The sequence below is a fragment of the Chiloscyllium punctatum genome, chromosome 18 (assembly GCF_047496795.1).
Source record: "Chiloscyllium punctatum isolate Juve2018m chromosome 18, sChiPun1.3, whole genome shotgun sequence".
NCBI lineage: Eukaryota > Metazoa > Chordata > Chondrichthyes > Orectolobiformes > Hemiscylliidae > Chiloscyllium > Chiloscyllium punctatum.
The window spans coordinates 78,319,469-78,342,991 of NC_092756.1; the positions used below are offsets into that span (position 1 = coordinate 78,319,469).

The 23,523-nt window shown below is 39.7% G+C and overlaps 1 protein-coding gene across 2 annotated transcripts; it reads right to left on the reverse strand.

Moving 5' to 3' along the window:
* Positions 1–240: 240 nt before the first annotated feature.
* Positions 241–13,837, reverse strand: LOC140489215 (galanin receptor 2b-like). Of its 2 annotated transcripts, none has more exons than XM_072588517.1 (3): positions 13,746–13,837; positions 8,844–9,236; positions 241–1,800 (listed from the first exon to the last, which is right to left on the reverse strand). In XM_072588517.1, the coding sequence occupies exons 2-3, from the start codon at positions 9,188–9,190 to the stop codon at positions 1,041–1,043; spliced, it is 1,107 nt and encodes a 368-aa protein (XP_072444618.1). In that variant the 5' UTR covers positions 9,191–9,236; positions 13,746–13,837; the 3' UTR covers positions 241–1,040. The 2 variants fall into 2 exon arrangements, with proteins under 2 accessions (XP_072444618.1, XP_072444617.1); XM_072588516.1 differs by lacking the exon at positions 13,746–13,837 and adding an exon at positions 11,463–11,718.
* Between the last annotated feature and the right edge of the window lie 9,686 nt (positions 13,838–23,523).

The following is a 23,523-nucleotide window of genomic DNA, read 5'->3' on the forward strand; positions in this document are numbered from 1 at the left end:
AAATCCTTGCATTTATCTGTCATAACCTCAGGACACCCAAAAGTGTGTTACATCCAATTAATTATTTTTGAGGTGTAATTATGTTGTAATACAGAAACCAATGTGCACACAGTGAGCACATTTACACTTTCAATCAGTTACTCTTGTTGATTGAGTAAAAGAGATTGCCCAGATTTCTGCAGCTTGAATTGTGCACAAGTCACACCCAGAAGCAAAAAACACAGCAATACTAGTCAGAACTTTATTTAGTTTTACATTTTTACTGAGTCTAATGCTTTATTTACAGATTTTGTACCATAAAACCACCTTGAAAATGGTATAAAAACAGTTTAGGAATCTTCCCAAGGCATGACTTTGGCAGGGAGGTAGCAACATCATGTAACAATTCACACTGGGCATGAACTCAGGTTAAAATTCTTAAAAAACAGGAAAATACGAATGAACGTTTGCTTGTATGTTCCTCCCATAGAAGAACTGAGTAATAATTTGGTAATTAAAAGTTGAAACATTGAACTTTAATACAGTAGATTGAATCCAATCAATCCAATATTATTAATTTCTAAAATGGCATTTCACAAAAATACATTGAATTGCTCAACAGGAAACACACTCACAATAAAGTACAGAATTTGGCTTTATGAAGCAGTTTGAAGGATTAGGAAATTCCTAGTATTTCTGACAGTTGACAGTAGTAGAAATACTAAAGTGACTAGCTGTCACAATGAAGCTCATAAGAGTAACGTTACCTTGGTGCTTACACAATTAGCACAATGTAGATAAAATGCCATCGCAGTGTCCAGTTATTTAAGAGTGAAAATTTAATAGACTGTTCCTTAGATAACTCAAGGTTGTAACAGTTTCTGTAAAGGCATATACAGTATACTTTTTCCAATCATCATGGCAACTTGCTTTAATCAAAGTAGTTGGTTCCTTGAAAATTAATTATCAATGACCAACTCTCTCAATGCACCAGGCTCTACACCCAGGTGAAAGTTTCAATATTCTAGAGATCTGCTGTGAAATCAGAATTGAGTAGTTCCTTAGGGATAATGCAGAGCCTGCTGTCTCAGTGCAGCCCTTGGCTTGTTCCGTCCCATCTTGCTTTCTGCCATAGCTGAGCGTCCGACTTTGCAGTTTTCTTCATTTATCTGGGAGGTTTCCGTTGGCGGCGGCTGAAAGCCGGTCACAGTGTTGGCCACGTGGACAACATGGACTTTATTGATGGTTTGCTTCTTCAGGAGACAAGTGAAGACCTGCCTGAACCTCTTGCGAAAATGCTTTGATATCAAAGCGTACACAATGGGGTTGAGGCAGGAATTGGCATAGGACAGGCAGTGTGAAATGAGGCGGAAAGCGTAGGTGGCTTTATTGAAGGGGAAGTAACCAAACCAGAAGCACATGATCACAACATGATGGGGCAACCAACAGAGGCAAAACAGAACAGCGACAATGATGATCATTTTTGTCACCTTCCGCTTTGCTTTCTTGGACTCTGAGATGGTCTCAATGGGATCCACTGATGTCCACAGATACTTGATTGTTCTGGTGTAGGCAAGACTCAGGATTGCAACTGGGATTAAAAAGCCAAAAACAAACGAGGAAACGTCCATTATTTTTCTTTTTCTGTCTTCCCATATTGGCACGCAAATGGGTATTCCCTCATAATGGACAATCTGGTAGTAACTCAAATATGGTCCAGCTAGAATGATGGACAAGGCCCAGATTACAGCAATGGCAGCTGTGGCGTTCCTTGCTGTGCGGAGATCTCGGGATTTCAAAGGATATCGAATAGCAAGATATCTACAGACATAAAGAAACAAGGGATTTGCATCCATACATCAGCCTTTCATTTTATTCCCTGAATTAGTTGATGTCTTTACAAGGTTTAAGAACATTTCCAAACCTGGAACCCACTGTAATGCTGCAATACTAATGCAATCCTGACCCTCCAATGCTGCAGGCTCCTTCCATACTCCTGGCCAGCAGCTCTTGCCAGAACAAGACAATGAGCCCAGTCTGTCAGTCAGGCTGGCTTCTGGGTGCAGGAAAGAAAGAGACATATCCTCTGTGGAGTCAAACAGCATTGAGGGAAGTAAGAAAATCCCCTTTGCTCAGAAATCAGCCCTAATGTAGCACATAAATTATAGTCATAGAGTCATACTACATGGAAATAGATCCTTCAGTCCAGCCCATTCATGGCAAACATAATCCCAAACTAAACTAGTCCCACCTGCCTCCTCCTGGCCCATATCCCTCCAAACCTTTTCTACTTGCATACTTATCTTTTAAATGTTGTAATTGTATCCACATCCACCACTTCCTCAGGACGACCATTCCACAGGCAAATCACCCGCTGTGTAAAAACTTTTTTTCCCCTCAGGTCTTTTTAAAATCTCTCTCCACGCACCTTAAAAACCAGCCCCTCAGTCTTGAAATCTTCCATCCATGGGAAAAGACAACTCTCATTAACTCTATCTAGACCCCTCATTATTTTATAAGCTTCTATAAGGTCACCTCTCAACCTCCTATGCTTCAGTGAAAAATATCCCAACCTTTCTTTATAACTCAAACCTCTATACCTGCCAACATCCTGGTACATCGTTTCTGAACCCTCTCCAGCTTAACAATATCCTTCCAAAACAGCAACCAGAACTGGACACAGTATTCCAGAAGAGACCTCACTGATGTCTTGTACAACCACAACATGACATCCCAACTCCTTTATTCAAAGGACTGAGCTATGAAAGTAAGCATGCCAAACACCTCTTTAACTACCCTATCTAACTTTGATGCAAACTTCAAACAATTATGTACCTGAATCCCTCGGTCCCTCTGTTCTACCATTAATTGTATAATCTGAAGAAGGGTCACTAGTCCCAAAACAATAGCTCTGCTTTCTCTCCACAAATGCTGGCAGACTTGCTGAGTTGCTCCAGCAACGTCTGTTTTTGTGCAGCACAGGATGTCATTAGATTCAGCGTGCTGCAGTGTGCTTTTCAAAACAGCTATATGATTAATCTCTTTTCCAATAGCCTTTTAAATAGTTGTCCCTTCAAATATTTAACTAATTCCTTTTCAAAGAAATTTAATCAGCCTCTGGCAGTTTTCAGTCAGTGCATTCTAGGTCAAAATCACACTTGAATTAAGAAAAAAAGCAGCTCCCATTTCATCACTGGTTCTTTCGTCAATTTATTAATGTGTCAGTGGTGAAAAACAATTATTGTGTGTTTGTGGATAGTGCCATTCATGACATTATAGCTAAGAAATATTAACAGATTAGATTTGCCTGAATTCTCTATTTAAAAAGCCATAAGTATTGGTGGAGATTATTTCCCAAAGATCAGTATTGTAATCAGGTACCGCTGTGTAGCATATTGTAATAAATAATTTCTTACTAATGCTGATTGTCTGCTTCCAGCAGGCTTTCAGACAGCACATTCCAAGTCAAACAAATTACAATTTAAAATTAGCTTGTGCAGACACAAGATTTAGAGCTTAGGGTTCCATTTTGCATGTTAGAGAGATCTTGTTTGTATGTGGCCTTTAATCATTTCTCCTTATCCAAGAGCGACTGTTGTCTGACCAATAGATGCATGCCAAATCTTTTATTTACACCATTGTACATGGTGCGGTAATATGTAATACACCTCTCACCAGTAAAGATGATTTCGTCCTTTCCTCAGTTGTCCTGCCTGCTAATGCACCATAATTATATACATCGCCCTCTCATTATACTACAAAATCTATTCACATTTATTCCTTGGTTCTCTAACCAATTACTTCAGCTTGTCACCTTCGGTTATTGACTCTCCTGCCAGCGGCAACAGCTTCTCCTTATTCACTCTGTCGAGATCCTTCATCATTTGAGCTCCACTGCTAACTCTTTTCTTAACCAACGCTGCTTTTTGGAACACAATCTCAGTTACTTTAATTACTTCATATAACTAAAATTCCTCATCCTTGGTATCACTTTAATACATCTTGCTTGAACGCTAAGGTCTTGATATCCTTGCTAAAGTCTGGTGCCCAGAAGTGAACACAATATTGTCACTGAGGTCTATGGCACCGGGGACCCAGCACAGAATAGAAGATCATAGAATCCCTACAGTTTGGAAGCAGGCCATTCAGTCCATCAAGTCTACTCCAAACATCTAAAGAGCATCCCACCCAAACCCACACCCCCATCCTATCCCTGTAAGCCTGCATTTCCCATGGCTAACCCACCTAGCCTGCATTTCCCTGGACATTATGGGTAATTTCCCATGGCCAATCCACCTAAACTGCACATCTTTGGACTGTGGGAGGAAGCCAGAGCACCCAGAGGAAACCCATGCAGACACGGAGAGAATGTGCAAAATCCACACAGGCAGTTGCCCAAGGATGGAAACAAACCAGATCCCTGGTGTTGTGAGGCAGCAGTGCTAACAATTCTATTTGAAGGGCTTATGCCCGAGATGTCAATTTCCCTGCTCCATGGATGCTGCCTGACCTGCTGTGCTTTTCTAGCACCACACTCTGATCAACAACTCTATTTGCCTTAGATGGACAAAACTGAAATGAAACTAAGCCAAATCAATCTTCAAAAACTGTTTAAAAGTTGAATTGATGCTGATTGATATGCAAAAACAATATAGGATACCCCTTTATTAGTTAATGAGATTAAAATGCAAATATCCCTTTATAATATTAGAAAGGTCGCTGCATTGATGTTAATGATTGCGAGGAGCTCACTATCGATTGTCCAATATGGCAACAATTTGTCGATGAAGCTGCTCCAAGCTTCAAGTCCTGACGCTTGAATGATGAGGCAGAGCAATGACAGAGACATGAAGAAAATACTGCAAATACAGCACTACCGAAGACCTACAGGCTGAGTATTCCCCTATTCTGAGTCGAAGAGTGTGGTGTTGGAAAAGCACAGCTAGTCAGGCAGCATCCGAGAAGCAGGATAATCAATATTTCAGGCATAAGCTCTTTGGGCCTATTCAGTCACATGAAGAACCATGGAGAAAACTCTCAATCCTGAGTCAACATCCTCAAATCAACAGGGGCCAGATGATGATGATGACCAGAAATGTGTGGGTAAACAGATTAGGAAAAGATCGACAGGCTGGAAATCTTTTCTCATGTAGAGAAAAAGAATAACTGAGAGGTGACCTAACAGAACTCGTTAAAATTTTTAGAAGTTTTCATCGAGTGAATACAGAAAAACAAACAGACTGGATCATCAGACACCAAGAAATCCAATAGAAAATAATGTCTTTACCCCAAATGGTGAGAATGTGGAACCCGCTACCCCAAGGGATGTTTATAATAAATAATACGAAGGCAGTTAAAGGGAAACAGTCAAACATTTGAGGGAGAAGGGTCATGATGGTAGATGTAGAGGAGGGAACAGAGCATAAACACCAGCAAGGACAGGGTTAAGTCAAATGTTTCTGAGACAGATATCCCATGTATTGTGCACATCACTCAGAAGGCCCAAGGCTAAGAAGTTGGAAAGTGATGAGGTCAAAAGTGATCTGGATGTCCTTGCTCATGGGTGGCCAAAAGTTAGCAGGAAGGCACAGCAATCTATTAGGAAGGCAATGGTATGCTGACCTTCATCACAAGGACATTGGATGAAAGCAGTAAAGGTGTCCTGCTGCAATCATATAGAGCTTTGGTGAGAGGTCATTGAGAATATTGTGTACAGTTTTGGTCTCCTTATCTAAGGAAGGAATATTTGCCATTGTAGAGTGCAACACAGTCACCAAGTCACAGAAACAGGCTCTTCAGTCCAACTCATCCATGCCAATGAGGTTTCCCAAACTAAATTAGTCCCACTTAACTCCCATATCACTCTAAACCTTTCCTATTCATGTACCTGTCCAAATGTCTTTTAAATGTTGTAACTGTACCTGCACCTACAACCTCTTCTGGCAGTATAAGAGCCACCCTCTGATAATCCCTGGGATGGTGGTATTATCATAGAATCATGGAATCATAAGGTACAGAAAAGGCCCTTTGGCCTATTGAGTCAGGACCACCAAAGATATACTTCCACCTATACTAGTCTCAGTTTCCAGCATTAGGCCCAGAACATTGAAGAATTTGCTGATTCAAGTGATCATCCAAGGACTTTTAAAAATTTGTGAGATTTTCCACCTCAACTACCTTCCCAGGCAGTGCATTTCAGGACCCACCCCTACCCAATGGGCGAAAATGGTTTACTTCAAATCCTTTCCAAACTTCCTGCTTTCCACTTTAAAATTATGCCCCTCTGTCTTATGAGAAGAGATTGAGGCAAATGGGTCTGTGCTCTATAGAATTTCAAAGGATGAGAAACGATCTCATTGAAACTTACAAAATTTTTACAATGTGGGACAGATGGATGTAAATGGTGGGTGAGTTTAGAACCAGGGACATGGTATTAAAATAACAGGTCATTTATGATTAAAATGAGGAGCAATTATTTTCACTCAGAGGTGGTGAATCTTTGAAATTCCACGGTGGCACAGTGGTTAGCACTGCTGCCTCACAGCGCCAGGGACCCGGGTTCAATTCCCGCCTCGGGCGACTGACTGTGTGGAGTTTGCACGTTCTCCCCGTGTCTGCGTGGGTTTCCACCGGGTGCTCCGGTTTCCTCCCACAGTCCAAAGATGTGCAGGTCAGGTGAATTGGCCATGCTAAATTGCCCGCAGTGTTAGGTAAGGGGTAGATGTAGGGGTATGGGTGGGTTGCGCTTCGGCGGGGCGGTGTGGACTTGTTGGGCCGAAGGGCCTGTTTCCACACTGTACGTAATCTAATCTAATCTAATCTAATCCCGGGGCATTGTGGGAGCTCAGCTATTGAACAGGCTAAACAGCATTGGATATGGCGATAGTGCAGGGAAACGGTGTCTTGACCTGATTGAATGACAGAATAGCCTTGAGAAGCTGAATAGCCTACTCCTGCTCCTCTGAAAGTGCCACATATTTCTAGTGACGGAGCATTGCAATTTACTGTTAAATCAAACTCGAAAATTGAATATTTAATGGTGATTTGGTGAAATGTATTGCTATTCTAAGCCACTCATTTGAGAATCAATTATATGCCAGAGCAAGTAATGTTGGTAAAATTTATTCCACTCTGTGATCATCATTTCAAAGATGGTGGCTGAAATGATTTTATTTTAATACTATCCACTGGTCAGCGATAAACATTCTCTGTTTCTGAAATTATCAAAGGTGGCCGATGACAATCTGTAGGATTGCAAATGCTGCCACTTTGCATCTTGTGACAGTCCTGATAATTCCCACTGCAGGTCAGTTTCTTGTGCATAGATTATGTCAAGTTGGAAGGGAATAGATGAGCTGCTGTTCTCAATCGCACTGTGTTCCAAGATAATTTTTAAAATCAAAGTCCTCCACCCCCTCAACATTTCAGGTCATCGGCAAAGGAAATAGAAGGCGAGTTGGAGCATTTCCTTTCACACAGTCAATATTATTCCCTGAAAGGGAGGTGTGTGCAGATTCAGTAACTTTAAATTGAAGGGAAGAAAATTGCTGATCGTTGGGGAACAAATGAGAGAAAGAAGATTGCTCTTTCAAACAGAAATTATAGACTGAACAGCCTCCTATAGGGCAGTACAGTTTTATGGCACTGAAACTGGACTTCGAACAAGATCCAGGGTATAAACCACAATATTATTTTTCTTCTTTTTTAGCCTTCCTCCTTCAGGGTTTCCTGCTCTGTGCCTCACATGGGGAAGACAGAAGAGTTTACACTGCATTTGGACCACCTACTCTTCAAGTAGCTGTGATTGAGTTATTGTCTTAACCTCTTCCTGCTCTTAGCGTTTTGTGTTCACTTACCTCCTTTCCTGTAGAATTACAGAAAACCACAGGCCATTTGGCCCAACTGAACCACACCAACCTTTACACTCCAGTCTTCTACCACCTTTACTTCCTTCTCCCTGACCAGTATAATAAGAGCATAAGAAATAGGAGCAGGATTAGGCCATTGACATTTCAATTTGACACAACACCATTCAATACAACCATGGAAGATCTTCCAACTCAACTCCATCTCTTTCCTATCACCATATCCCCTGACTCCCATCTGTCTTTCCATTAATTTTCTCCTTGTGATTACCCAGTCTCTCATTAAAAACATTGGTGCTATTCACTTTAATGATCCATGTAGTAGCCACTCTAGCTATCCTGTCATTCTAATTTTGGACATCTAAGCAAATTGAAAGAACTTCCCTGCCCAGACAACAGCAGATATTGGGAAACAACCACCAAGTGAGAACTCATGTACAGCTCTTTTGTGAATGCAGAAGCTATAATATAGGAAGGACATTATTAAGCTGGAGAGGGTTCAGAAGAGATTTACCAGGATGTTGCTGGGAATAGAAGGTTTGAGTTATAAAGAAAGACTGGATAGACTGGGAGTTTTTCCACTGGAGTGTAAAAGATTGAGAGGAGACCTTATAGAAGTTTATAAAATAATGAGGGGTACAGGTAGAGTTAATGGCAGTTGTCTTTTTCCTAGGATGGGGGATCTCAAGACTAGGGGGCACATTTTTTAAGGTGAGAGGAGAGAGACTTTAAATAAGACATAAGGGACAGATTTTTTTTACTCTGAGGGTGGTTTGTGTGTGGAATGAACTTGCTGAGGAAGTGGGTACAATTACAATGTTTAAAAAACATTTGGATAAATACACAAATAGGAGAGCTTTGGAGGTGTATGGGCCAGGAGCAGGCAGGTGGGACCAACTAAATTTGGGATTATGTTCAACATGGACTGGTTGGACCAAAGGGTGTTGTATGACTCTATGATTCTATACATGATACAAACAGCACAGGAAGCAGACTCACCTGTCGACTGACACAGCAGCCAATGTGAAGCTACTCGCATACATGGTGAGGTAGATGAAAAAGTGGACCACTTTGCAAAGGATTGAGCCAAAGACCCACCCGTCCAGTGTATAGATGGTGGCTTGAAAAGGAACACAGAAGATAATAAAGAACAGATCGGCTATGCTTAGGTTTAAGATAAAGAGATTGGTTGTGTTGTAACTCATCTGGCCATTCCTCAGCAGCACTGCCAGCACAAGGCTGTTCCCTATAGTTCCGAGTAGGAATATCAGTGAAAAGATGATCGGAACAAAGATGCTTGCAGGCAGGTGATTTGGATTTTCAGAGACCTTCCAGTCATCCGCCATATTGGTATCAGGTAGATGGCTTTACCAAGCAAATGTTGATGAAATTCTGCAAATACATGTAACAATAGAATTAAAACAAACAATGGCAATTAGCTGAATCTTACAGTGACATTCTTCCATTCTTCTTAACAAATGCCTCAGCGAGTGAGCTAAAGGTTCTAGTATTATGGATGGTACTCAGCAATACAGAACAGAAGACCTGGTTTCATCTGTAATTCACGTTTAATTTAAAAAGATCAGACATATTATGACATGTGTGGAGCAGTTAGGACTTGAAAAGAGTCTGGGCCAGAGGGAGGGATACTACCACTACACCACAAGAGCCCCTCAGTTCATGTTCGATAACCTGGCTTTAAGCTGGGATGGCTCTATAATCGGCCCTAGCATCGATAATGTAAACAGAAGAGAAAGCAACTGAGATTCCTACTCCAGGCCATTAGCAATGTACCCCTAATAAAGACGATGGATTTTGTATGAGGATTAAGCCCAGCTGAATTGGGATGCCTTCCCCACTCAAATAGCCTTCAAGAACTCAATGCCCAGACTCACTCACCCAACATGGCAACTGTGGCCAAGTGCTGGATACCAGGCAACATCAGTGAAATGATAACCTGAGAAGAATGGATCATCCTCAGGGAGAGGAGAGAAACAGGTGGGTAATACTGTTAATCGCACCTACACACTCCAATAGCAGCCTTTCATTTATTACTTACACAGGATTTTAAACTTAAAATGATTTCAATACCATCATTTATTTAAAAATAGTTTATAGCTCTGTTTGTCTAGAACTATTTTACAATGTTCAGCATTAAGCATCTAACACAAAAGCAGTGGTTCTAATTAATAAATTAATTGAAACACATTTTGTTGGTTAGTCTGATAGAGAAACCCTGTGATTTACTAAGAACACCTTTTCTCATTTAGTGAATTTGGTAGACATCAATTTTCCTCTCCTTTCTGCACTTATCCCTCACCACGTAAATACTGTCGAACCACATAATGAAAGCAGTAGAAATTACAAATAACCAATCAACTGAGATGAATTTCTAAAACCTACTGCTCAATATTTCATTATTAACTACGAACAGTTGTATAGCAAATCTAGTGTAACACTACAATATCAGAGGGCAGTCAATCAAAAATGTATTACACCCCCAGACCTGCACTCAGCTCTTGAGCTGATCATTTGGTTAATGGTGAATGTCTAAGCGAGGTCATGTATGAATAGCTGATTAGAATGGGCTAGGGGTTAGAGTGGGCTAGGAATCAGAGTGGGATAGGGGCTAGAAGTTAAAGTGAGCTAGGACCTAGATTGGGCTAGGGGTTAGAATGGGCTAGGGGGCAAAGTGGATGAAGGATTAGAATGGTTGAGGGACTAGAGTTGACAACGGACTAGAGTCGGCAAGGGACTACAGTCAGCAAGGGGTTAAAGTGTGCTAGGGGCTAGTGTGGGCTGGGATTAGAGTGGACTAGAGGTTAGATTGGGCGAGGGGCTAGAGTGGAATATGGGCTTGTTGTATCACCTTTGTCTGGAATTTCACACCAAATGCTCACACAGTACTGAAACCGGAATCCCTCTCCTTTAAGCCTGGACTCCAACAATTGACTTAATGTTTCTATTACAGATGCAACAACAATAATAAGGTAACCACACCCAATCTTTAATGTGAAGTTACAGTAGGAAACACTAATATGCTCAATTAAACAACAGTAGGTTTACTTTTCAATCCCTCGAATTTTTTTTTATCTTCAATCTCATCACAATCCATCTCCATCTAATAATGTGATTTACATTTAGCTCCTATGTTCATCTAGTTATTGGATTACATTGGTTTGGCTAACAACTGGTTTCACCTTCCTGTACGTTTGTATATCTAGGTACCTATATTGGTTTTACATATGCATTTTAAATCAGCTTTCTGTTAACTGTTTATATTAATCTGTTTCCATCTCCCTCTTTATATCCAGAAACAGAACCATTTGGTTTTCTTTTATAGCCCCATGCAGGCATATACATACAGGTAAAAACACATAAAAATTGATGTGTTCTAAACAAAAACGCTCTGACATATGGCCATGAAACAACGCATTGTAACATGTGTAATATTATCATGTATATAAAATTGCACAAAAGAATTGAAACAGATATGATTTTTACCTGTGTTACATTGCAAATTAAAAATCCAAAGTGGATTTGGTAAATGGAAATATATATTTATAAATTTTAAATTAATAATCACAACTGTACAGCACTCTGTGTTATTTAACTTACATTCGGGAGGTGTCCTTCAGTGGATTGCAATTCAGTCAGTCAACATTCTGCAAGTTGTATTGAATCTGCATGAACAAGCCCTTCAGAATCAATGTTGTATTTCACTTCAATTTCCAACATTCTTCTTCTTCACTGAACACTGTTTGCTGTTCTTCTGTCCAGTGGTCATATTTGCATTCTAGGATATTAGTGGAGGAAGAGGTGGGACTGAATATTGGCCACTGAAGGGAGATGCACTCACTTTTCACACTCAGCTTGGTTACAAAGAGGGAGCACTGAATCACAGCACCGAGGAAATAGAAAGCAAATCAGGATTAACTCCTTCACCAGCATATTTCATCCCATATCCTCTCACTGGCAGTTACTCGACAATGTGTAAAACTGAACAGGTTAATCCTGTACACAAATAAAAAGCAGAACAAATCCAAACCAGTCAATTACCACCTCTCCTGTTTACTCTCAAACATCAGCAATGGAATGAAAGCGGTCATCCACAATATTATTAAGCTGCACTTTCTTAGCAACAACTGCTCACAGCCAGGGCTGCTTAGCTCCTAACTTTAATACAGTCTTAATTTGAATGTTGTCAAAAGAGCTGAAGACCAGAGGAAGGAAGAAAGTGACTGCCCTTGATGTCAAGGCCACATTTGGTTTAGAGTGTGACGTCAAAGAGCCCGAGCAAAATTAGAGTCAATGGGAATTATAGGAAAACTCTCTGCTGGATAGAGTTTTAGCAAGCACAAAGGGAGAGAGTCATGGTTGTTGGAGTCAGTCATTGAAGCTCCAAGACTTTGCTGCAGGCTCAAGGTTGTGCCCTAGGCTTAAACACCTTCAGCTGCTTCAGCAATCACCTTCCCTCCATCATAATGTTAGAAGGGGAACTTTACTGATGATTACACAGTGTTCAGCACTATTCACGACTCCTTAAAGGCTGAGGCTGTTCACATCCTAATGAAGTAACATTTCGATAATAGGCTTGGGCTGTAAAAGTCCATTCACATCAGAAAAATGCCAGGCAATATCCATCTGTAAGAAGAGACAACCTTACCATCTACCCATGGCATTCAATGGCACAGTGTTGTTGAATAGCCCATTATTGTTTTATCCTGGGAGTTACCATTGATCAGGAACTGAACTGGACTACTCATATAAATACTGTGATTACAAGAACAGGTCAGAGGATATTAGTCCTGTAGTGAATAACACATCTCCTCATTTCCCAAAGCCTGTCCACCATCTGCAAAGCACAAGGAATGTGAAGGAATGTTCTCCACTTGCCTGGTTGAGCGCATATTCAACAAGATTCAAGAAATTTGATCCCGTTTGAGACAAAGCAGCCAACTGGATAGGCACCACATCCTGAAAATGTCACTCCTTCCATCACTGAAGCCCAGTAGCAGCAGTGTGTACAATCCATAAGATGCACTACAAAAATTCTCCAAGGCTCCTTAAAAAACATCTTTCAAGCCCTCAACCAGCACCTAGGAGTACAAGGGCAGCAGATAAATAGGTTCAGCACCACATACAAGTTCACCTCCAAGCCACTCACCACCCTGACTTGGAAATGTATGATCATTCCTTCACTGTTGCTGGGTTTAAAATCCTGGAACTCCCTCTCTAACAGCATTATTGGTCTATCTATAGCACTTGGAATGCCACAGTTCAAGAAGGCAGCTCAGCACCACCTTCTCAAAGGCAACTAGAGATGGAGAATAAATGCTGGCGCAGCTAGTAAAGACCACATCCCCTAAATAAATAAAACTACAATAGAGAACATTTCACACATATCAATATTGCAATTACATCTTGCTGCATAGAACTAAATTTTTACCAAAGCCAACTACTTTCAGATACTGCATTCCAAATCGTAACAACTCACTGTGTTAAAACAATTTTCCTTATCCTGCTTTAGCCAATTACCTTAAATTTGTATTTTCTAATTACCAACCTTCCTACCAGTTGAAATGGCTACTCTTTATTTACCATATCAAAATGCCTAATTATTTCAAATGCGTTTCAAATTTCAAAATTTCTACTTAAATGTCCTCTTGACCTTTTCTGCTCTAAAAATAATTTCACTGTTTTCAATTTCAATCTACACTTAAGTGAATTCCCTCAACTTTGGAACAAACAGAACTTGAATATGGCTGAAAAGAGAGAAATGTTGCTGAAGCTTTTAGTCTTGCGCTCAACAGGGCTAACATAGGAATTCCAAATTTCAAATTATTACACCAATCAATTCTGCAGGACAAAGGCTGCTGGTTGTTTGGTAAACCGACTCACCTGACCACTGGGCACTGACCACCCTTGATTGGCTACAATGGGCTGGGCACATCATCTGCATGACCGACCTGAGACTCCCCAAACAGGCTTTCTACTCCTAGCTTCAAACGGGCAGGCGAACCCCAGGTAGACAGAGGAAGCACTTCAGCACCTCAAGGCCTCACTGGTGAAGTACAGCATTCCCCCAAAGGCATAGGAATCACTGGCCCATGACTGTCCAAAGTGAAGTAGCAGCAGCCAGGAAGACGTTGAGCTGGAGAGGAAAAGTGGAAGCCAGATGAAAACAGTGCAAGCAGGCGCATTGCAACACCAACACCCCACCCACCCCTTCCCAAGACCACCCTCTGCCCCAAGTGTAACCGAGCCTGCAGAAGCGACATTGTCTGTACAGTCACTTACGGACTCACCATGAGAGTGGAAGAGAAGTCATCCTCATCTGTGAGGGATGGCCAAAGATGATGAAATTGACTCAAGCTATTACCAGGTTAGAGCCACATGAGCCAACATATCTACTGCTGGTTGTGATCCCATGATTAGGCAGCACATGCTGAACCACCATGAACATAGCTACATATTTATTTCAAAAGGAATGCAGGATTTAAAAAAAAGTATTATACAAAGCACTTGCTAGACAACACCTAGAATATCATGATGTGTTCTGGACCCCTTATTTGGAATATTCACTGGAGGGATTTTCTTATGAGGAAAGGTTGGGTGTGTTGGGCCTCATTGGAATTTAGAAGACTGAGAGTGAACTTATTGAAACATACAAGATTATGGGAAAGTCTAAGACCAAAGGCAATAATCTTAAGGAGGCCTGTCCAAGATGGTGATGAGGAGGATTTTTTTTCTCTCAGAGGTTGGAAAATGCTGAAGTGAACATATTTTCAATCAGTCAGGGAAATGAGGGTTATGGGGAAAAGGCTACAGAGTGGAGTTGAGGATTATTAGAACAGCATGATTTCATTGAATGACAAAACAGACCTGTTGGGCTGAATGGCCTACTGCCTCTCCTATATCTCATGGTTAATACACCAAAACAATTGAAGATAATCAGTTCAGCTCACAATATGTCTCATTTTATGCTTGCTAGAGGCAACATCAATTAATTCACAAAGGAAAAAAAGAATATGTCCACCTTTTCCCTTTGTTGATTTACCTGGGAGCTTGGATGTAGTTAGTTCCCTATTGCTTTTCTCATTGCAATTTGTCAGCCAATCAAAGTCAATTTGCAATCAACATCCTTTTATCTTATAGTATGAATAGCTGTGATTGTTTGAAATTTGGCAGTCTTGTATTTGTCCTGATTGTTACAAGATGAACAGCTTCGGCAACATAATTATTTTCAGTAATATCCTTGGCACTTTTCTGGTAAATGTCTTTTCCATTCTTTCCAGACAGCGATGCCCAGAATTTTTCATTATACTCCAGCTAGGATCTAACCAGTGATTTATAAATGTTTAATTTGACTTGTTCTTTTGTATTCTATATGGGGAGTCTTTAATGCCCCAGAACAATGAGTGCGGGGAGATGAGAAGAATTTTTCTTAGAAATGGAAACCAAACCCCAACTCACTGTGAGCACTCTTACTGCCAATTTAGCCAGGGCAGGGAAGGTTGAGGGTCATCTGGGACTAGTCTGTAAAAACAATTCAGATTTAAGCTGCAAAGCAGATTCTACTGATTCCGAGGGGCACTTGACCCAAAATGTTGATTTTTCTCCACAGTTGTTGCCAGACCTGCTGAGCTTTTCCAGCAATTTCTGTTTTTGGTTCCGACTTACAGCATTCACAGTTCTTTTGGTTTTTATTCAGGTTTCACAGCTGTTGGCTGGGTTGGCACAGTGGTTAGCACTGCTGCCTCACAGCACCAGGGACTTGAGTTTGATTCTAACCTCGGGTGACTGTCTGTGTGGTGTGTGCATATTCTCTCTTTGACTGCATGGGTTTCCTCTGGGTGCTCCAGTTTCCTCCCACAGTCCAAAGTTATGCAGGTTAGGTGGATTGGCTATACTAAATTGCCCAAGGTGCCCAGGGATGTGCAGTATGGTTGTATTAGCTGTGGGAAATGCAGGGTTACAGGGATGGAAGTGGGTCTGGGTGGGATGCTCTTCAGAGGGTCAGTGTGAACTTGATGGGGAAGGTCAGTGTGAACTTGATGGGCTGAATGGCCTGCTTCCTCACTGTAGGGATTTGGTGATTTGCTGGACCTGAAAAATGCTTTTCCACAGCACTGGTCATCTCTTAGAAGGAACAGTATTACTTACCCCGACACCTGAATCTTTCCATCAGCCAGAGTCTTTCTCATCCCACAATCTCTCTCACCCTTTTCTTTCTTGCCAAACTTTACCTCTGGCCGGCCTGTGTTTCAATCTGTCTTGAAGCCTGGATGGGTTTTCAATTGCCTTGCCCTGACTCTTACAAAATGTTCTCAAAATTCAACTGTTCTTGCACCTCATTTAAAAGTGCACCATTTATTTTGTATTATCTTGACTTATTGGTCCATAATTCATTGCTTCATACTTCTGTGTCAGTTTTATTATCATAAAGTCTTCATCAATCTGTATCCTCCTGAAAACTGTTACTATCAATGTTTACTGCCCTGTTTCATCTGCAATGTTTAAAATTATTTACCGAACACCCAAGTCCAGACTGTTAATATGTATTATGTCATAGGCAATATTTTGGAGCATATGTTATTGATCTGCCACACAATATAAAATGTACAACTATTAAAAAAAAGTCTGTTGAAAATTTGCGGATGATTTGTTTACTTTTTCAAATTCCTTCAAATGTCTTCTTTACAGCCTCATCCTCTAAAATAAAAAATGCAGCCAAACCCTCCCTTTAGATTAAGATTGAAGCTTTATTGTCACTTTTCTCAGTATAAGTACAGGGGTACAGTGAAAGTGTACAATGTTGCCACACACGGCACCATGTTAGGTATGAAAGTACCTAGGTACAAAACTTACATACAAGTAGGAATACAGAGAAACAACATAAAAAGCAAAGCATTACCACTGTTCTTTGTATATGTAGAAAAATAAATAAATAAAGTTAAAGGTTAAACAATACATTCCTTTCTAGCATTAAGTGGGAAAAATAAAGGAGTAAAGGTACTTGGTTAAGTATAGGTACCTAGCTTGGTCAGAGCAAATTTTTGGAAACCCTTCCTTCACACTAAGTGGATCTTATTGAATTTCTGATTCAGTGTTCCTTGCTACTTTGTACACACCAAATTAAATCAACATGGATGCAGGATAATGGTGCACTATCTTTCTAATCTTGTGCTCTGTGAGGAGATGGCCATGGCTGGCATTGTTCTCTTGCTATAGGAAATGGTCAAGTTGAGATGCAGTGGCAGACCAACTATTCCACCTTCAACCTGAAAAGAATCACAGTCACAAGCTGCTTTCCCTTTTTTCTCCTCTTCTTAGTTCCATCCTCCTCTCTTACAAACATACCATTACAGTGAGGGCCGCAGATATATGAAGATAATGATGAGCAAGAAAATTAGAGACATCACTGTGCAGAAAATTCAATTAATAACTAAAGAAACTCACAAAAGAATAGACTATTCAATTACACTGGCTATTACACTGTTATCTATTTCACTTTCGACCTTGACAAACCCAACACAAATATTACCTTATGATGCCAGTTGAAAGCAAGTGATCAGATGTGTAATACTGAAGGAATAGGTGTACAGAGAGTGAGTTTGAGAGAAATAAAAATGTCTTTATAAGAACTCAGCAGTGGGTCTGAGCTCTATTATCTCCTTTCCCATCATTTTGTATTAGCTGGTCCAGGAGAGAATTGGTTTCAGTGGGATGGAAACTTACAACTGTCATTCTTTATAGGGATCCCATGGCAACAGTATAGGTGTGAATAAAATGTATGATGAAATCACTATTTTCATTTGTACTAAGCAAGCCAGCAACCTATGGAAATATTTATGGAACAGACAGTTGTAAGAGTTGCTAGGTGGCAGCATTCAAACTGCCCAGCAACAGGGAAAATGTTGTTGCAAGATTTTCAATAGGTCATTCAGTACATGAAGAGGAATGCAAAGACTACAGTGAGAGGGAGAAATATAAATTCCGTCTTAGACAGTGCTGCTGTTAACTGTGCCTTTAAAGGCAACTGAACTACATAACCTTTGTGTAGTGGAGGCTCAGGGAAGACATAGAGCTGTGGTGGGAAATCTGAAAAAGCTGTGCTACTACTATCTGATAATTGCATGGAAACACCCACAAACAGTATTTGCAAGATGCAAGTGAACAAGATTAAAACTTGAGGAATAACCCAGGGCGGTTTTAGCTTGGTAAAGCGAGTTGTCGTTGAAGAGCTAGAGCTATACTTGTGAATGAATACTGGAGTGCAGTTTGAAAATACAGGACTAGGTCTGCCTTTATTGCCCAGCCCTAAATACCCTTGAGAAAGTGTTAGCGAAATGATTTTTTGAGCTTTTGTTGTTACTCATAATTCATCAAATTTTACTGGAAGCTCTATCTTGTTTGAATTTGCTTCCATAAATTTATCATTTAGATATTTCAAGCTGTCATTAAAGTGTTTCACTTCCTGTGATGAATGCTCAAGTGTTACCACTGCACATATTTAAAGTTAGTTCTCTACTCTTTGACCTTGTTGCAGTTCTCACACTAAGTTATCATGGTTCTAGGCCTGTCATGTTTTCCATTTTATCCTGTCTACCTTATAAGCGTGGGCTATAACTACCACAGGATGTTCTTCCCGAAAAATCTCCCGAACTGGTTTTCTTTCAGGTATGCCAAAATTTTCATAATTGCCAAATCATTTCCTCGTATAAAATCCACCCTTCAATAGGTAAACTAGGAACAATTCCAACTTTTTACAACCTTTTTCTTTTATGACACCTTTGAGCTCTAATCTCCCTCACCCTCTAACCTTTGTCCGACTTACCTGTGTTCCACTTACTCCTTGCCACTTTTCCAAAACCACAAAACTGATTATGTTTCCAAATCTCCGAAAGGAGGCACAGTGGACTTGAAATTTTTAACTCTATTTAAAACACTCTCTCCATGGTTGCTGTCAGACCACATTTTCTTCAGCACTTGCTATTTCTATGCTCCATCTCATCCTTACCTGTAACAAACATGTGGTGTCATTTTCTCTTGCAATTCTGTGAAAACTAAAAATTGAGTTTATATCAAATGGAATGGGGATAGGTTAACAGTTGTGAGTATATCATCCATTTAAAAAGTAGGAAAGGATTTAGGGCTGCTCTTCCAGTAAGTGACTATTAGGAGGCTATGTATTGTATGGTACTGAGTTAGCAGGGCCAGGGCCTTAATTAAAGTGCATTTTGCACAGTTATCACACACTGCTGTTTTAAACAACTGATTACCAAGAAATGTAACTGATATGTAACTTGCTTGTTCAAGTCACATCATTGAACCTTTGTGATAGCAGTTTACAATCGCCCTGGGCTGACAGTAGGCCCAAATGATCTTTTTGGCTTCCTTCTTGCTCTATGCTATGATGTGCTGCCTTATTTGTCTGAGTCTACCAGGTTGTACTGTGTTAAGGCACTAAAAAAAAATCAAAGTAAAATACTGCAAATTTAAAATAAACAGAGAAAATACTAGAAATTTCACCCAGAGGATTTGTGGGAATCTGGAATGCACTGCCATGGTGGTGGGAAACCTCATATTCTTTAAAAGGTATGTGGATGAACTCTTGAAATGTCATAACGTTCAAGGCTCTGGGTTAAGTACTGGTAAGTAGGAACAGTGTGGATGCATCAGCACAATGTTGATGGGTTGAATGGCCTCTTCTCTGTTGTACAATTCTATGATTTTCTACTCAGTGGGTCAGGGAGCATCTGTGGTGAGAAAAACAGGAGTAATATTTCTGGTCATTACCCTTTCATCAGAATCAGCCATGAACAACTCACTGGACCAAGCACTTTGCTCACCTCCTGCTGGAAACTTCAATGAGAACTATCTTTTTAAAGGCTGCCAGGATGTCTATTTTACAGAGTATTTATGCTAGTCACTGCTCTAATGCCTATGGTGGTGAGAAGTAAAGGCATAAATGTTGCACAGCTCAACATGTGAAATTTCAAGGCAAATATATGCAAGTAGATGTTATTTGTACATTTTTTATCTGTGCAGAAGTACCTACATCCACTTATTAATTACTTAACGTTGGCATGTGTAATTCAGCATTTCTCAGAGATGTTGAATCTGTGAACTTTACCAAAAGATGAGTGGATAAAACTGCTCCCATAAGTAAATTCCAGTTTAAGAATTGATGAAGAAAATTCATAAACAGAAACAAAGTTGCCATAAAAAATTGAAAATAGAAATATGATTCAGTAGAAAAACATATCTACTTAATAGTTAAATCATCTAAGTAGGAATCTCTTCAAAAGATTAGATTTAGATAAAATTGATTAATTCGAGCAAAATCTCAGACTACGTATATATGAAAACGTGAAATGTCTTAGAAAGTAGTGAAAGGTATAGCTTGAAGCAATAGTTTTTCTTTTATTTTTAGCATATATATCTCAGAGATAGGCAGAAACATTATTCAACAGACAGGGAAGTTTGGCCACAAGCAATCAAACCTTAAATAAACAAAGCTGGGCTGTTTTGTCATAACTCTGGCTGAAGCAGTGTATTACAGTGTTAATTTATTATCCCGTCAGTGTCAAAAATCAAGTTCTATGAAACAATCAGCATTTACCACCAATAATTATTTAGATATAAATATTTGAAGAATGTCAGAAAAATAATAAATTCCTTTTTACAAGGATATTTTTAAATGATTCAAATGATTAAATTTCTTTTCAAATTGCATTTCTAGCATTTTTGTTTTGATAATTATCTTTCTTCCTTCAGGGCTGGCCAGCAATTTGTTCCGAGCTCTGATATGCCAAGTTTTGTTTGGGATTCCTGAAGGAAATTCTGGTATTTCCATTCATAAGATAAACACAAATTTGGATTAAACCTCTCTTCTGTATGTCTTAGTCTTCATCATGTCACACTAACCATTAAGGAGTCCTGCAAGACTTATTTAATACAGTTCACAGTGACAAAGTTAATGTGATTGCTGAACATGGGCAGGTATCTGAAAGCCCTAAATTTTCCTAGACACTTATGCAATGAAACATTCTTTGCAACAGCCAGAAACAGAGACAGTCACAAAAAAAAAGCAGAATGTTTGCTTCCTTTAAAATGCAATTTGTTAAATTTTATTCAAGTAACACTTATTTTGCTCGAATTGCCCAAGCCAAATTTTTTTTGGAGAGAGGTTCGTTTTCAAAAATGAAAATGAAATGAAATCCAAGTTTAACTTTCCCATTTCTTGTTGCAGTTGAACACATCAGACAGGCAGACTGCTAGCCTGCCAAAAAATCTTTGATCTTGGTTAAAGAAAATATGCAAGTGACTATTAAAACAAATGTCAGTTCAAACCATTGATCCAGAACTGGTCAACAATGTTATTCATTTTCACCTATCCCAGCTGCACCTTTCAATTATGCTGAGTTATACTGAGGTGTAAGGTTGAGGTTTACAGGGTATTATTTGCCCATCCTGATTACGAAAGGTCATTTGGGAGCCCAACCAAAGAATTAGGCCATTTTATACTGGTGGGGTTGTTAATTGGCTCAGGACACGATTTCCATCCTTATCCTGAAGAAGGGTTACACCGAAAACATGGATTTCTCCACCTCCTGATGCTGCTTGGCTTGCCGTGCTCTTCTAGCCTCCTGCTAGTCTATCCTTGTCTTAGGAAGCAGTCTTATTGTCAGCTGTTCTGAAGCCTAACTAGCACCATATTATGGGCATTGGCCATTGCTGGGACTGCAGCCAGACCTCAAGTGGGGTTCTGGAAATTGGATTGAAGATAAGTCTGTGGGAAAGGTGGGGTCTGGTTGGCAGCTTGTTAAGACATGGAAATAGGAATGTATTCAGAATTTGATCTTCAATTATATCAACTGAAACTGTTCTAACTAAAATAAGTGTGGTGACGCAGTGTACTGGAGCTCCAGCATACTGTGCTCAAGAGTGTTGGATGCTATTTCCTCACACAATTACTTCCTGATATTGAAATAAATCTGAAATGTGAGGCAGTCATTTACTGCCCTAAATGCCCATCAGAATGTGGTGATGATGTTTTAAATTACTGCATTCTGAGTTATGAATGTACTCTTGTAAAGTTATTGGGTGGAAAGTTTCCCGATTTTGACCGTGTGACGATGAGATAGCATATATCCAAATTAGGCTGGTGTGTCCAATGATGGGACGGATTTTGTGTCCATAATACTGTTTTTCCTGGAGCTGAGGAAAGTGAGACTGAGGGTTGACCATCTAAACTTTTATAAAATCATGAGAGACATGGATAGGATAAATTGACAAAGTTTTTTCCCTGGGGTGGGGGAGTCCAGAACTAGATGGCAAAGGCTTAGGGTGAGAAGGGAAAGATATAAAAGAAACCTAAGGGGCAACTTTTTCACGCAGAGGATGGTATGTGTATGAAATGAGCTGCCAGAGGAAGTGGTGGAGGCTGGTACAATAGCAACATTTAAAAGGTATCAGGTCGGGTATATGAATAGGAAGGGTTTGGAGGGATATGGACTGGGTGCTGGCAGGTGGGACTAGATTGGGTTAGGATATCTAGTCGGGATGGACAAGTTGGACCAAAGGGTCTGTTTCTGTGCTGTATACCTCTATAACTGTATGACATTGGTGATAAAGACTCTAGGATTGGTAAAAATATTGACAAGTCATTAGATATTTGCAGCATGGGTCAGAAGGCTCGCTTATAAGAGTGGAGAAAAGAACTGGGCAGCAAATAAATTTTAACTTCCCAACTCCCAGTTACAGAAGCACATTGGCACAGGGTTAGAAGAATAGATGTCCACTCTCTGCCTGTAGGTCATGCAACAACCAACCTAAAATTTAAACAGTGATAAAACCAACTACTTCAAAAACATTATAATATCAAAATTAATAGGAGATTTCCAGCTTCAATGTTATTTCTGTCTTCTACAGAATATTTATTGTCACCAACTGAGTAGATGGTATTTCGGTCCATAAAGCTGTTACAGACACAAACAAACAAATTTCTAGAAATCACCCATTTGACATGTCAATGTACAGACAATAAAAGGATACACAATTTGCTTTGAGTCTGGCTGAGATGAGGTTCTATTCTGTAGATTCTTCAATAAGGTGTGAATAATCTCCATGTCCTTCTGCCCCATATTAAACACTTTACCATTTTGCAGATCAAGCTTAAGTGTGATTAAATCATGTAAAAGATAAAGCATTATTAACATTTATCATGTTACCAAACACATTTTGGAGTTCTGACACAAAGTGAGATTGCATGGTGGATGCAAATTCACTCACACTAATGACTGTGAGGTATATCATTGCTCCACACTAAAATACTGTGAATCTTTTATATATTCAGTCTAAGAAATGATTTGGCTATTTAAATGTTAAATCCAATTTACCTGACTTGCCAATTACTACTTTTACAATGATCTATTAAATTTTTCATTATCTATAACAAAATCCTTTTCCAGCCCAATTGTTTTTAATTGATGTGATCGTCTATAATGTTTTGATTTGGTATCTGAGATTGCAGTAAAGTCAGTAATAATGAATAACCTGCCATACTGGTTGTTCTACAACTACTGAAATTATGTGAAACTAACTGTAGTGCAACATTTGGAGAATTAACTTTAGTGTTAGAGTGAAGATTTACCCTCTTACTTGTGACCCT